General features: G+C 28.4%; 1 protein-coding gene and 1 long non-coding RNA gene across 3 annotated transcripts in view; both read left to right on the forward strand.

Annotated features, from left to right (window-relative positions):
* The window catches only part of LOC149062503 (uncharacterized), a 78,777-nt gene extending 77,716 nt beyond the window's left edge, over positions 1–1,061 (forward strand). For both annotated transcript variants that reach the window (XR_016189968.1, XR_016189967.1), the window contains one exon: positions 810–1,061. This is a non-coding gene — a long non-coding RNA (uncharacterized LOC149062503). The remainder of the gene's footprint in view (positions 1–809) is intronic.
* Positions 1,062–13,250: 12,189 nt separating this feature from the next.
* LOC149062505 (uncharacterized) lies at positions 13,251–13,760 on the forward strand. Its single transcript, XM_089215346.1, has one exon. It carries the CDS (start codon positions 13,251–13,253, stop codon positions 13,758–13,760), a length of 510 nt encoding a protein of 169 aa, XP_089071472.1.
* The last annotated feature ends 3,481 nt before the right edge of the window (positions 13,761–17,241 follow it).

Here is a 17,241-nt window from a genome sequence, read left to right on the forward strand (position 1 = left end):
ATTATAATATAATTATATTAATATGTAAGAACGCATCACTACAATTTTATCATTAATATTTTTATCTAATCGTTATTGTAGACATAATAATTGAATTGAATACATATTATATATATACAGGGTGTCTCACGATGATCTGACATATGGAATAACTTCTGTTGTATTCAATATTTAAATTTTTTTCTTCTATATAATTCATAGACACTTGCGCTATATTTTTAATATAATTTCTTATTTTTTAATACTGAAAATAAAAAACTTAAAAATTGATAAAATATAATGTTTGGACAAATTCAAAATAGCCTATTTCTGAATCTGATTATATAAGAACAATTTTGATGGTAAAAATATTCATCTAAGCCAAGTAGTTTATTTTTTAGATTTTTTTTAAATTCAATAATTTTTTGGTTAAATTAATTTGGGACGTAATAACTTTAAAAAAAATATGAGTATTGAGTATATACACATATTTCTTAAATTATTTACATATCATATAATGTTAACAATTTCTGTCGTACGTTTAATTAGCATCATTTTTAATTTGTTGTCGATTCTTTCTGAGACACGCTGTATATATAGTTATGGAAATCACTGTGCAACCGTTGTAAAAGTATAAAAGACGTTTCAACGTTTCGTAGGTGTTCGTTTAATACCATTTTGGGAGAGAGAAATGAGAGAATTACCGTCGAGTTTTGAAATGTATATATTTTAATAATTTCATTATATTATTGTATACCTACATTTTCTGTACGCCTAATATTTATGAATTATAACATAGTAGTATAATGTTTATCATTTTTGGTTTTCAGTCCGTCCGATTCTACAGGCCTCGGAAACGATTGTTCTACATAATGGTTTCATAAAATTAGCGACAACGGGACCGTGCATAATGCATAAGCGGCTGCACAACCGACGGATGTAGCAGGCATTAAGAAATAAGAATATCATAATATTAGGTACATCATACTGTTAGATTTGTTATTATTGTTGTAATTTTTTTTTCCCGTCAATACCCGTGGTGAACATCCATGACAATCGGTAATGAAAAACGATCTGCGAACCTTGGCACTGGAAGAATTCACAGACTAATTATTGAAGATCGTGAGTCTCCTGGTGTCAACTATTGCGGATCGATAACACTGCGATTGTTGAATATAATTATATACTATTACAATATGGTTTCACGCACAATACATATATATATATATATATATATATATATATATATATATATAATGTATATTTATATACCTTTTATATATAGGTATATACGCTAGGCTGAGAAAGTTAAACAGTCTGTTGTTGTTTAACCCGTCGAGTTAAAGGTCACCTGATTTTTTTTGATCTAATTTATGTATAGTTTATTTATAAAATTGACGTAATGTTGAAACTAGTATAATTCTAGTACCTATATAAGGGTAGGTATATATTGTATAATAGTTATAAATTAACTTACGCACTATTAAACTACTTATACTAAATCATGTACTATATATTGCTTGTAAATCGACTTATATATGTATAAAAATGTTTTTGATTGTTATTTTAAATTTAAATTTATTCACTGTGAATTCATCCGGTATCCCGTTATATAGTTATGCATGAATTAAATAAAACATTTTTTTTTTTTTTTTTAATTGTGATTCACTTTATACTGTAATTCAAAAACTAAATTTTTCGTTTTTATTTCTGTTTTTTAGAAATTTAAATTTAGGTATTTAAACCTTAAAGTCTACGTTTTCAAGTTCTAGAATTTTTTTTACTACTTAAGGATTGTCCTGCAAACTTCTGTTTTTCAAATGGAAAAAGGAAGCTTTTTTACTGAAAATTATTTAAAATATAATTTTTTTGAAAACTTTTACCTACCTAATTTAAGATTCTAATAAGTACTTTCTCAGCTATTAAAATATTTATATTATTATAGGATAGTTTATAGCTCTTAAAAATGGTTTAAAAAAGTATAAATAGATGCAATATTTGATCTAATATAATATATTATAATATTCATTTTTATAAATCTTAAATATTTGTAGGTTAACTTATTAAACAGACAATTACTGAAGAATTACCAAAAATTTTAAGTTATCATATAGCTCCCGTATTTTTCAACCCTATTACATGTCAAGGAAACTTTTTCGTTTAATAATTTACAGTAAGTAGAAAAGGCGAGTTATCATTAAAAACAATTGTTTGTATCGCCATAGACTCTTGAAATACAACATACTTCAATTTTTGGAAATAAATCTTAATGAAGATATAGTTTTATTTAAAAATTATGCTAAAAATCAGAATTTGGATGAATTCATTGTTCAATGAAAATGTGAGGTTGATTATAATATGTTTAATGAAATGTTTTGTACATGGAAATATTAAACGGTTTATGTTGCCAAGGACTTAAACGTGCAAGTTCGCGTAATCTTACATTTATTTTCTGTACAATTCGTCAATAAAAAACATCAAAAGTACGGGTTTCATTATCTCTGCTTCAGAATCGATTAATATTGTATTTATCCTTTTATTTTGGCACATTCGACTATTCGCGAATTTAGGCTTTTCTATATTTGTATGTAATTTAAAAACTGAGTATATATTTATAAGTTTTATCAATAACTTTGTAACAAAACTCAAATGTTATACAATATGTGCTGCAATATCTTTAGATATTAGGAAAAAAAGTCTCCGGTAAGAAAGTCTCACGGATAAAAGGTCTCCAGATTACTATTTTATTGTAGATAGGTAAGTATTTATATACATAATTAGATACATTTTAAATTTATTGAATATAATATAATAATATAATATCTTAAACATTAATGATATTATTTAAAAAATATAAAAATGTAATTATTCAAATATAAAAGATCTGAAAATAATATAATAGTATAATATCACAAGGCAAGATGGCATTGGCCGAATTAGAAGAAATTAATCGGAAAAAAACAAAAGCTGGTAAAAAATTGAAGTTCGATTGAACATGTTATGTCAACGTTTTGATGAAGACAAATCTGCAGATATTCCTCATTTTTTAAAGCAAATAGGTCAAAATATAAGAAAGAGATCTTTTATATTTGAACAATAAATTTTTTAAATAATATTATTATATGTTTAAGATATTATATTATTTTCAATGAATTTAAAATGTACCTAATTATAATAATTATATGTATATAAATACTCATCTACCATAATTTTCAATCCTAGAATTATTTTCAAAAAAATATGTAACATGTGTTACCTATGGGGTATGTACACCCATACGGTACCTAACCTAACCTATATGATAAAAGACTGAATTTAAATAAAATATTAATTTGGACACTTTTTTTCGGTGGGACTTTCTTACCGGGGACGTTTTTTCCGTTTACCATATCTTTATGTCTGAATCAGCTATTACACAATCGAAAGCGCAATGCATCGAGAGTAGAACATTTTTACTGTCATTATATATTTTAAAAAGAAAACTCGAACGAGATTTATAGACGTTTGTCATACTATATATTATTTGTAAACAAATTATTTAATATACATATAGATATGTCCGTTACTACAATAGGTACGAGCACAGCTGATTGAATATTATGGAATATAATATAGATACTCTAATAATATGTATATAGTTTAATGTTTTCGTTAAAATTTTTATTTTTTGTTCAGATGTTGAGTAAGACGTAAACCATAAAACTGTTAATGATTTAAACGTGTTTGTTTTTAAAATAAAAGTATGATACATCCGCCTTCGGCTATCATATAGGCATATAGCATATTCTGCTCCGTGACCACTCTGTAAACGTTTTGTGCTGCAGGCCTCGACCAATGTTTGGTTTACTTAAATGTGTATAGAAGTTTTGCCATACACGCGTATACGTTATGATTTCTGTTCGCATTATTCTACTTGAGTACAAAAAAATGAAATGTTAGCTTGTTGTTATTGTAAATAACATACGCTGTGTGACTTAACACATATGTCTATATCGACGAAAATAAGTGTGTCAACATAAAATATTATATCATCTTACATATTCTAATATCAACAAAACTTGAAAATTGTTTGTCAGTTTAGTGACCTAATTATATATGTATCAAATTTTTCGTTTGAAAGAAAAAATCGCCGTCGTCTATAGCGTTATAAAAAGTCGGCGACATATTAATATACAATTGCATCATTATTTAGGTCATAAGTAATGAGTAAATTTTATAAAAACCAAAATACTACAAAATAATAAACTTTATTTCAACAAATGTATTTATGTTCACATAAATAATGCGTTTAATACCTATACTCGTAAAGAGTCACACCCTTATACTACATTTTAATAAAATATGAATATGAATATTATCATATACTCATTTAACTATAATATATAGTAGTTACATATTTAGGGAACGGATTTATATGCCCTAAAACACTATGACATATGCTCTTAAAAATATGCAAATATACATTGATAATGCCATATAGATATGCTCGAAAATATGCTCTTATGTTGATATATTCATTTAATTTCAAAGAAAATTATAAAATATGTATTTATAACACAAATATGGTTTAAAATTTTTATATTTATTATTACTTATTTCATACATGAAAGTAAAAAAAAATAATTAAAATTAAAAATACGTAATTATATATATATATATAGTTTTTTTTCGGCGATTAAAAATAGAGTAAAAAAATAATAATTGTTATAATTGGAATAATATGAACTGTAAAATATTAAAATATGCATTTATTAATAAAAATGCCTAAATATGCAAAATAAAAGTAATGCATTTTTAATCTGCAGTATGTGAAACGGATTTTCTATTTCACTTAGCAAATTTTTGGACTAACCAAAAAAATATGCAAAATGCATATACAAATTCGTTTCCTATAGTTGTATTATATATAATATTTACGTAAGTATCTAAATTAGGTTGTTTATTATAGATAAACAACAATGTTCGTTGAAATATAATGTCCAAAAACTATAATAATATGTATAAACGTAAGTTAAAAAATGTTGGCTTAAAAAAAAAATAAACTTGTTTGGTTAGGGGGTCAACGGGGTTAAATCCGGTATAATACCTGAATACCACCCCCGCCATAAATACGCCTCTGGACTCTGGAGCTTTGCCTGATCTAAGTATGAATATTTTTTTTTTGAAATATTCTTAAACGTTCATTAAGAACCAGCGTAGGTTTAACATCGTTTGATATAAGTAGGTATTATGTTTTGACATTTTATGCGGAAACACTGAATTAGGTATAGACACATTTGAAATTCGCGTACACGTTTACATTTTCAAACGATTTGCGTTGACAGGTGCAATTTATTATTCTCTCGCAGTGATAAATTATACCTACGTTCTACCTTTTGTAATATTATAATACAAATGCGCTATTAATTACACGTTTTGTAAAAAATAAAAACAAAAATGACACCTGGAAATAACGGTGAATAAAACTCGATTGGCTGATTGACGCGACGACTGCAGTCTGCAATAATAATAATAATAACATCACCCGATAACCGAGGTGGTATAAACAACTGTAACAACATAATTGCAACGTTCCCTTATACCGTTTTGCATTTCACGCGAAATATCGTGTTTGGCGTGGCCTCTGGAGACGAGTGTCAATACGCGAGGCCACGATTTCAACACTTTTCCGAACAGTTTATAAAGTTAATCGTCGGACGATTGTCAACCACAATAAAACAGTCGTACATAATATTTTATCTATTTATACACATATAGGTATTAACACATCGCAGACTGTCCAAAACTGTTTATAAAGCCAATAAATGGAATATAATATAATTTCGTATAATCTGGAAAGACGGTTATTATGCATTTTATTGATGATTATTATTATTTAGAAAAATGTATTCTTTGCTCAATTATTATATCACTAGTTTTCTAAATATTTGTATTTATACATATTTTAACCGCGCCATCAGATTTTCGAAATTAAAATTTAAGATGCGACGCACAATTATTGCAACTAGGCATGTTATAATAAAAAAGGTGACTCCGTCTAACTTAATTATTTGAAAGAATAAAACGGCGATAAATTATTTGGCGTTGAACTGGATATAAAAGTTATAATATATCACGATGGTATGTACCTCACACAACCGCTAAAAAAAAATAAATAAACAGGTAAATATTATACACATTATATTTTAAATTGCTTATATCTAAATGATTCAAAGTTTAAAAGTTGTTTACCTATACCTATCATAAAAAACGACCTGAAACTATATTACTTTAAAAATTAATTGAGATTGATATGGATGGAGCTCTTTTACTCTTATTAATGTCGATCGTCGCGGATTTCACGCAAAGATAATGTTATAAAATTGCCATTTATATAAGTGTTGAAAAGTAAAAAAAAAATTTAAATCGAATGTTTTATCAAAACATTTTACACGGTCAGTTGCTGGCATACCGTTCCAAACATTTTCATTTTTAAACAGATTTGGTTTGGTTTCAATACGTTAATTTTTACTTGATTAACGCTAACCGCTATATATATAGTAACTAAAATTAACTTTATCTATGTACGATCTTAATAATACAATATTAGGTTATAGCTAACTTTATAGATATAAGTGTGGCTCAATGTTACTGCACATATTGTAATATAATGCCGAAAATGAAACAATTCACAACTTCAGTGCAGCAGTTGGCCGAAGTCTTTGAACACAAAATATTATATCTGTTCGGACGGAAATTGCCGCGCGTTTAATGCTATATGACGGCCATTTTTTATATCACAATGCCATATTGTCCGGTTTATTTTTTAAATATATTAAGCTTTATTCCATTTGTCCGCACTGAGCGGCTTCTCCCCGAAAAAAAAAACGGTTCATGTGCGCTGAACATCTGTGTAAAATGTTATTCGACGATATATATATTAATAATATCCATTTACATTACATCTTACATATAGGTACCTAATATAAGTTTGAGAGTTGATATAATAAATTAAACTATTTGTGTCGGAATCGAGCTGCAGTGCGAGTAGAATGCTTTGATGTACGACATATATTACTATTATCACGACTAATCGATATAGCACAAACGGTGTCAGTCGCCACTGCAGTTATATTAGCATATATTATAACATAGCTAGGCTAGGTACCTATGACTACATATCCGCTCAACTATAATAAACGACACCATTAGCTTTAATGCGATGGAATCGTTGTAAATATAACGCGTCTCGTGACGGTGTTCTAATGAGTTTGAATAAAAAATTACGCGATTTGTCTAATAATGACTATAACAGATACAATAGCTGATATATCCGCCTTCAATAGTATAGGTACAATCCCTGTGTCCTAAAGTGGAATTGTGGGAAATCAGTTAGGTACTTCTTTTTAGTTGGGTATTTTAGTTTAGGCACTTTTAATTTAAATTATTTTTTATTTAAGTTTTAATTTACGAAAATTGTACACATTATCATCTGTACCAAACACACACCAAACTCTAGTCAAATGCTGTCTTTTCTTGCTCCATAGCGGGTGTGGTAAGACATATATGGTGTAGGTTAAATGTAGATTTACGTAGAATTTACATCAAAGTTGTGCGATTTAGTAATAAACAATGAGTAATAACGTATTTTTGTTCTATCATTTCAGTAAGGAATCGAATACAACACATTATTTGAGCGATGAAAAAAGTAAAATATAATAGCAACTGATTACCTACGACTTACCTACTCTTACAATACCTGTTGTGCAGTTTTCTATCCTCTGCTTATAATATACACTGAGTATTCAGTTAAAATAATAGTCAACGTTTGAATTTTAAGCCGCCAAGGGAAAATAATCAACGAGCGAAATCAGAAAGATAAAATGATATCGGTATCCCTGCAAGTATTTGCGTTTGTACTTTAACGCAAATAGGTATACCTATAGTAAACAAATAACTTCTTAAATTCGTGTACTTATAGTTATCTGCTGTATAATATGTCTACAGTCTATAGTTTGAAGTATATATAATTTTAAAGTGCGTTTACTGGAATGTTCAGTAGGTACGCATCGCAGTCGGTGTTTAGTATTCCTATATATATATATACCAATCCATCATCACCACGGTATAATAACGATACTATTATAACCTGCTCGTGAAGTACATAAAAAATAAACAGCGAAACGAGTACAGTTTTCAAGTGTCAGTGTATTAGTGTATAGGTGAGTGGCAGATATGGCAGACAGACGTAGTTATTATTATTATGCAGTGTATAATAAATAAAGTGAACACGAGAGATGTGCGAACTGGCGTTTAAGTTGGGCAAACGTCCCACGTGTTTCACTCTCAGTCATCCGACGACGTATAAGCACCTATACCAACCTATACCTACCTACCACTACGGTATCGTGCGCAGTTTATTTTCGTTCGGAGTACTTACCGATCGGTTATCGTAGGTTCGACTATATATTATATATATATATATATATATATATCTGTAGGTTAGACGAGTGTATAGTTTTAATGAGACCAATAATCTTACCAGTCCAAAACGAAGACACTTTCTAAATTTTTTAAGAATTGCCGATTGACGTCTATTATATTCTGGATAACAATTAAATTTATAAAACGCTTAATTATAGGCACCGCTTATTAGTTAATGTACAACAACGCTCAATAACTTAAATATTTTATTTTAGTAATATAACATCTGAATACTATGACTTACCACAAATAATATGTACTTAGACAGCAAAATTATATGAAAAATGAGTTTAAAAAAATGTATACAAAATGTTAAAAATGGTTTGATTATATTATCTTCACTATATTTTCCTAGAAACCTTTTTTAGAAGAGCAGGGAATAGTGATTTGGTACCACTTTTCCGTACAATATATAGGTGTCGAATGGGTCACTGTAAGTGGGTTACATTGTGTCGTTGTAGTAGATGTGTCAAATTTGAATTCTATGATATAAAAAAATCATTGTATACGAAAAACGTTTCCGAATGAAGACGGTCCGCCATCCTATATTCCTATGTAAAAAAATATTTTATGATATACCAAATTGATATGAATAATATTTATTTTATAATAAGTTGGATTAATTATTTTGGCCGAAAACGTTGCATTTTATAATATCACAGTTTGCTTACAATTTTTGTAATAAACTTTTTTTTTTTTATATACATTTATATTATTTATACATTTAATATATAGAGTAATACAATTTGTACATTATTTTATTTTTTAGTAAAATGAATTTAAATTTGAGTTGTTTAATTAGGTCATTGATCTGATGATACCGATGATGAAGATGATGAGGATGATTCTGGAGGTAGCAAAATGTCTTGAGGTAGCCGTGGCTTTGTTAAGCACCACAAACAAACAGAATTCAAATATCTTTAATATTTGTTAAGTTATAGAGTGTTTCCAACAACCGATTACACACTGTATATTATGGTGTAGTATAAATAGGTACGAGTGTCTTATTCTTGAATTTATTTTAGAATATTATCAGATAGATTATGAGTTTAGAATAGGCGTCTATTACGCGTATATGGCTTAATATATTATGTGTATATACTGTTTGGTACTTTGTATAGTTTGTGAAATACAGAGCTTGCATCAATATCTATATCTTCACACATTTGACATAGGTACACGGTTACGAAATTAATTATAGAAAATCTATTTGAATACTTAACTATAAGTTATTGGATCCACCTAGCTAATCTTCCCCCGTCAGAAAAAAAAAGAACATAATATTTGCGGCCACGTGCTTGGATCGGACATCTGCAAGCGTATAATATCAATAATATGTTATAATAATAATAAAATGTATGTCGGCTGATGTACAAACCAATCCCGCCATCTAACTAGACTAAGAATAGGCCATACTCACTACACACACCTAATGAACCGAGAAGAACAAACAGAATGTGCATCATGTGTGGAGTCCCCCTGACAATCAAACACATTTTTGTCGAATGCAGACAAACTGAAGCCGCCAGAAATAAGCATAACATCACAGAACATCTATACGAATCACTAGGCCCGAACGTAGAAACCGTCACAAATACTCTAAGCTTCATCGAAGATATACAAATCGAAAATTTGTTGTATAAAATTAACCACAATATGTAATGTACTAACAAAATCATTGTAATAGGTAACTAATAACTAATCTTATACAATTGTTAATAATTGTCAAACGTCAGCCAGTGGCCTTCGCTGCCGAGGCTTATTCTAATAAAAAAAAAATAAAAATCCCGTCATCATTGGGTGGCGTTGCAGCGTTCGTAATATAGAATATTATTTAGACGAGATTTATGTTTTCGTTTGATCCTCTTAGAAACCTGCAGTAGGTTCGGTCAAAATATCCTATAACAGCTGTATTATATGTATAATATGTTGTTATAAAAATGTTTTATTACAAAATATAATATCACACATCATAATATTATTACAAAAGATTTGTTATAAAATATAAGTAAGGTATACTATTATTATATGTAGTATGAAGTCGTATATATACATGCAGCAGGCACGGTAGGTTCGTTTTTGGTGTAAAATGGACGTTTATTGCACAAAAAAATAAAATACAAAAACGAACAAAACGCCCGCAGTTCGTTGTTTGAACAATAACGAGATTAGTTTATTCATAACATTGACAACACAACAATAAAACGTGAGAAAATGTTAAACCGTTGAGTAATTTAACAATTACGAACGTTTCGTGAAAGCGTATCGAAACGTTTGATAATAACGCAACAGCGCGCGTACCTATATAATATTATTTATACACATCATGTAGGAAGTCTTCAGACGTTTAAAATACAAACAGAAGTAGTCCAGTGACGTAGTCGGGAACTTTTAATAGGGGAGGGTCAGCAAATTTTAACTTACCACACTTTACTTCATCATGATGGTACCGGATATTTATTTTTATTGTAAAAATACAACAATATATCTTGAAACAATCAAATTAATCAATTTATTATATGATATAATATATATATATTAATATTATTAAATTAAATTAAATGAAGAAAACAGTGAGATACCAACGGACAACGACCAACTTATAACTATCAAAAATGGCGTAACACGTTTCCACCAAAAGTAGACCTTTCCCTTTTCCCCCAAATGAGATTTACCTATAATTAAACCATCACGGTTAATTTACTAAAATAATTTGTATACTACATACGCTTATATTAAAATCTTTAATACAGTAATAAGTTTATTTAAAATACTAATGCTGGCTTGAAAAAAATGATATATTTGTGTATTTAGTTATGTATCTACTTATATATAATATAATTGGTTGATATTTTTTTTTTTCAATCGTAGAATATAGTAGTATACAATTGTTTTTGTATAACATGGTAAATAATTTTATTTGGTGGAAACGGATATTGGTGGAAAAGGGAAAGATACACTTTTGGTGGAAACGGATATTGGTGGAAAAGGGAAAGGTACAATTTTGGTGGAAACGGGCATCGCCCATCAAAAATGATCAAAATGATAATATTATGACTTGTGTGCGTATGTATAATACGTTTATACAAACTTTTAATATGATTTCCAAGTCAAAATTCTAAAAATATAAAAATTTCTAAAAACAGTAATAAATATGTCTCGGGGAGAACAACTCTCATTCAAATTATAATGAACGTAAAAAACCAAAGTTTGCCAAAATAAATATGACAATATTATCTGTGTTGTATATAATTGATAAGTCAACTCGGTCAGTTTCTAGGACGAATAACAAATTTTTAAAAAACTAGATACTTACACAGTTAATAAAAATGAGTGTATTATAGCTATAACAAAAATCCAACGGAAAAACACGAGAATTATTGTAATCTTTGCAAAATTTGATAACTGTATGACCACTGTAACCCAAATGAGAGCTATTCTACCGAAACATGAATTTGAACGGAAAAAAACGGGTGTTTTACGCGCTCTTAAAGAATAATATGTGTAATGTAATATGGAATATGTGCAATTTTAAACACGCTATATTTTGAAACACTCCTGAAAACCGTTCAAGTCAGCCACGAATCCACAGTATTCGTAATTATCAACTTATTATAATTAAACGCTAGGTATACCTATTGGCTATTATAATACAATATGGATCGATACGCTATACATAATTATATATATTTCTTTACACAGTTACGATTATGAGTGATTAAGTTTCAAACGATGACCCATTTACTTGGAAAGGAGCACTTTTCATAGAAGTCACTAAGATATAATAAAAATATATGAAATGGATACTAAAATACAATAATAATAAAAGAAAATGTTATAATATGTTAAAATTAGGATTTATCAATAATAAATCATAAATAGATATTATTAGATTCTGAACGAAGTGATGAATGTATTGATTTTACAATGATGTGTGTTTTTTTTTTTTTTTTGTGTGTCTGTGTACAGCATAACTAGTCGAAATAATGCTTCAATTTCAAACTTAGGGGGTGGTTTCCGATGGGAAATTAAATATCCTTGGTGCATTATAGAGGTCAAAAGTAAACATTTTCCAACAGTTTTGACACTGTTTTGACAACTGTTGTTGTTTAACCCGTCGAGTTAAAGGTCACCTGATTTTTTTTGATCTAATTTATGTATAGTTTATTTATAAAATTGACGTAATGTTGAAACTAGTAAACTAGTAATTCTAGTACCTATATAAGGGTAGTTATATATTGTATAATAGTTATAAATTAACTTACGCACTATTAAACTACTTATACTAAATCATGTACTATATATTGCTTGTAAATCGACTTATATATGTATAAAAATGTTTTTGATTGTTATTTTAAATTTAAATTTATTCAATGTGAATTCATCCGGTATCCCGTTATATAGTTATGCATGAATTAAATAAAACATTTTAGATTCTCCCGAAAAGCGAAACTACACCTAACATTTATAAAAGTGAACTACAAGCTATTCTCGAAGGATACCAAGACCACACATTCTTCTTTACGGATGGATCCAAAACAGACGCCGGCGTAGGCGCTGCAGTTACATTCGGTGAAACCAGACGAATGCTCAAGCTCCCTGACTATTGTTCAATCTATACGGCCGAAGCCTTGGCTATCTCCCATACATTAGATATTATAAAACAGGACTCAATAAACAAATCCATTATACTAAGCGACTCCCTTAGTACACTTACAAGCATCCAAAATTACTTCCAACCTAATAGCATTTCACAAAAAATCCAGAACCAGATATCATTTCTCCAAAACAACGCACAGACTATCTCCATGATATGGATACCTAGTCATATCGGCATACCTGGAAATGAGATAGCAGACACATATGCCAAACAGTCCATCTCATCTCCTCACTCTCTAATCATCGGCTCACATACTCTGCAAGACTCAAAAAACTTTATTACTGATCACATTCTAAAAAATTGGCAACACTCCTGGTCAACCCAACGTACTAAACTAAACGAAATCAAACCCAGCATTTTCCCATGGCCAACCACTCCACTTACCAGGCGTCAAGAAGTAATTCTTAATAGACTTAGAATCGGTCACACATGGTTAACCCACAAACACTTAATGTCTAAAACGGATCCCGAACCTTGTTTCTCATGCGGCGAAACACCTACAGTCAAACACATCATATGTTTCTGCCGTGAACACAACAATGTTAGAGTCAACCTCAAACTAGCTGACAATCTCTACGAAGCTCTTGGTCCTGACCCCGACAACACTCAGAAGATATTTACCTTTTTAAAATTAACTAAATTATATAACTTAATCTAAACACACTTTCACACCCCAAGCTTGAATTGTATAAATATCCATCCTTTATCACCTTATGTTAAATTTAACTTCAGCCAATAATCTTTGTTGTTGCGGCTTAATCTTAAATAAAAAAAAAAAAAATTTTAGATTCTGAACGAAGTGATGAATGTATTGATTTTACAATGATGTGTGTTTTTTTTTTTTGTTTTTTTTTTTTGTGTGTCTGTGTACAGCATAACTAGTCGAAATAATGCTTCGATTTCAAACTTTGGGGGTGGTTTCCGATGTAAAATTGAAGATCCTTGGTGCATTATAGAGGTCAAAAGTAAACATTTTCCAACAGTTTTCAAAAAAATCGAGAAAAACAAAAAAAAAATGACAGAAAAACGGGAATTTTTACGCAAAATCAGTTTTCGACCAAATCGATTTTTTTATATGGTTGTAATTCAAAAAATAATCACTTTAAATACTTGAAATTTTCACCAAATGTTTATGTTAGTGTTCTCTATATACAGTTTAATTTTCCAAAATTTTTGACTTTTTTTGAATTATTTATAGACCACTGAAATTTTCAATTTTTTGAGAATTTTTTTTTGAAGTGCCGGTAAAAAAATTTTGGACGACCAAAAAAACTTGAAAATTTAATAAAAGGTTCCTAATGAGTTGTTCTTATTGTAGCTAAAAAAGATTAAAAATCGTAAGTCACAATTTTTTTTATTAGCGTTTATAGTTCAGATTTTTACGAAAACGCAAAAATTTACAAGTAATATTGAAGTTGAAAAATCATAACATTTTTTGTGTTTATAACTAAGAATAAAAAATACAACACTAAGGGCCAGTTGTACCGTCTCTGATTAAAGTGTTATAACCAGAGTTTAATTGGCCGAATTTGCACGGTTAAATATCTGTTATTATCAGCTGATTAAGCGTAATCGAAGTTTAACCGTAGACGGTACAACTGGCCCTAAGTTTTCCATAAGTTTTCTTTCAAGTATCTATAGAGAAAACTCGAAACATTATTATAGGAACAATTTTAAGTGCGTTTGAATTTTATATTTTTACGAAATAGCGTAACGATAATGATTTATCCTCAAACGATTTTAAATATTTGTAATTATTCAAAAAGTATAAGTCGTAGATACTTGAAAGTTTCACAAGTTATTTAGATTGGCATTTTCTTTACATGATTTAATTTTTAAAATATTTTGACTTTTTTTTAGATATTTATAGATGACTGAAATTTTTAATTTTTCTGAAAAATTTTTTTTGAAGTGTCGATAAAATTTTTTTGGCCCTATCAAAATACTTGAAAATATAATACAAAGTTCCTCATAAGTTATTCTTATAGTGATTTAAAAATTATAAAAATACATAGCCACAATTTTTTTTTTTTTTGAAAAAGTTTAAATATTAACTTAATACGTAAAAATTACGGCAATTTTCAAATTATCTTAGATAGAAATTCATAAAAGTTTTTCTTTTTAGATCTAAGATTTTAAAATTTAATACAAGGCTCCTAACATATTTTTACAATAGCAGTTGAAAAATAAAAGAAATGCATAGTCACATTTTTTTTTTACAAGCATTTAAAGTTCAAATTTTGACTAAATACGTAAAAATTACGGCAATGTTCAAATTATCTTAGATAGAAATTCATAAAAGTTTTCCTTTTTAATTCTAAAATTTGAAAATTTAATTCAAGGCTACTAACATATTTTTACAATAGCAGTAGCAAAATAAAAGAAATACATAGTCACAATTTTTTTTTACATGCATTCGAATTTTAATTTTGACAACATACGTAAAAATCACGAAAATTCGCAAATTATTTTAAGCTAGAAATTCATAAAAAAATTTCTTTTTAAATCTAAGATTTGAAAATTTTTAATGATCTATAATATACCCTAGACAGATAAACCATCTCCGATCAGAATCGTTTTTCGTATACAATGATACCTATCATTGCATTCAAATTTAACCTACCCTAGTCAGAGGTCCACCCCACAATCCTAATGCACAACAGAGCGATATCCACTTACCCGATTTTTTATTTTTATTTATTTTTTATTAATTAATACACAATCTATACGCAATCGGTACAATAAGAGTATGAGCTAATGACAATGACAATATAATGACATCTTGAATGAAGAAGCCACCCACCGATGACACTTGCGTTAAATACATAGATATAGAAATGTATGTTTGTTTATACTCAATAACTATAAGTACTGGTGACTGGTCAGTTTTCAATAAAAATTATATTACCTAGATAATAGATTCCTTATCGAGACTACGAGGGGACTTTTATTTTATTTTGTCCACCACTATATGTTGTTAAAGAGTAGTTTACTCACAAAACACATAATCGTGTTGGATAAATTACTTTTGAAGAGTACCTAATACATTTACGTTACTCCTCAAATTAAATATTTTTATTTAAAATACGTTGGCGTACTCCGACATTATTTTTAACACGTCACGTTACTCTTCCATTCAAACCGTAAGGCGTTACAAATAACGTTACTTTTATAAAAATTAACAGTTTACACAACGACTATGTGGTCTATATGGATTAATAAGTAGTAGGTAAACTATTATATAAATTGTATAGTTAAACGTATATCATTGATGATGTAGGTACATTATTATTAACGACTAAACGTTACATCATTGATTTGATAATACGCTATAAATACGTTATATAAAATCAATAGTTATACATAAATATACATAGAAATTTAATTCCTCAAACTTCCGGAATTATGAACTCGTAAATAAATTTAGTGTAATTGATTTTTAATTTTTCTCCAGTATCCTAGCCACTAGGTTTTGTCATAAATACTACATTCTTAACTTATTTAAATAACGTGAAAAATAATAAGTTACTCCATAGAAATTAATTCAAAAAAGTAATTTCGCTAATTTAAGTAAAATAAAAATTACTACAACGTTACCACAAAAGTTATTTCGTTTTAGTGATTTGTAATTTGCGTTATACGTTACTATCCAACACTGCTCACACATGTATTTATTTGAGGCTCAATATTTTGGTGAATGTTTAAATGCTTAAGTTAACATTATATATTACTCTTCTTTTCCTTCGCCTTCTCTCCCAACTATTTGGGGTCGGCCACCCGGGCCCTAAATTTCCATTAACTAAGTCACACATTATATTACTATCATTTAAAAAATTAGTAGAAATACGACAGTAAATATTATGTATTTATGAGTATATTAAAAAAAATAGCAAATAATAAAATCAATTCTTATAATATGAACTTAATAATTATGATGAATATAAATTTATGATTTGCTTTCTTAATTTTAGACATAGTTTTTAAGTAAAACATGAAAATTAAAGATGAATACCAATCTTAACGATGTTGGGTTTACATCAGAGTTAGGTATTCGTTGAGTTTATATCCATTTTTCGTGTTTACATAAAAAACATAATATCCAGAACTAAATGGAAAATCATAAAATTAATCATTTTAAT

Source organism: Diuraphis noxia, unplaced genomic scaffold (genome assembly GCF_037042655.1).
Source record: "Diuraphis noxia isolate RWA-SAM2 unplaced genomic scaffold, SU_Dnox_SAM2 contig0001, whole genome shotgun sequence".
Taxonomy (NCBI): domain Eukaryota; kingdom Metazoa; phylum Arthropoda; class Insecta; order Hemiptera; family Aphididae; genus Diuraphis; species Diuraphis noxia.

Coding starts and splice junctions, on each gene's coding strand:
- LOC149062505 (XM_089215346.1), top strand. CDS start 13,251: ATGATATGGATACCTAGTCATATCGGCATACCTGGAAATGAGATAGCA.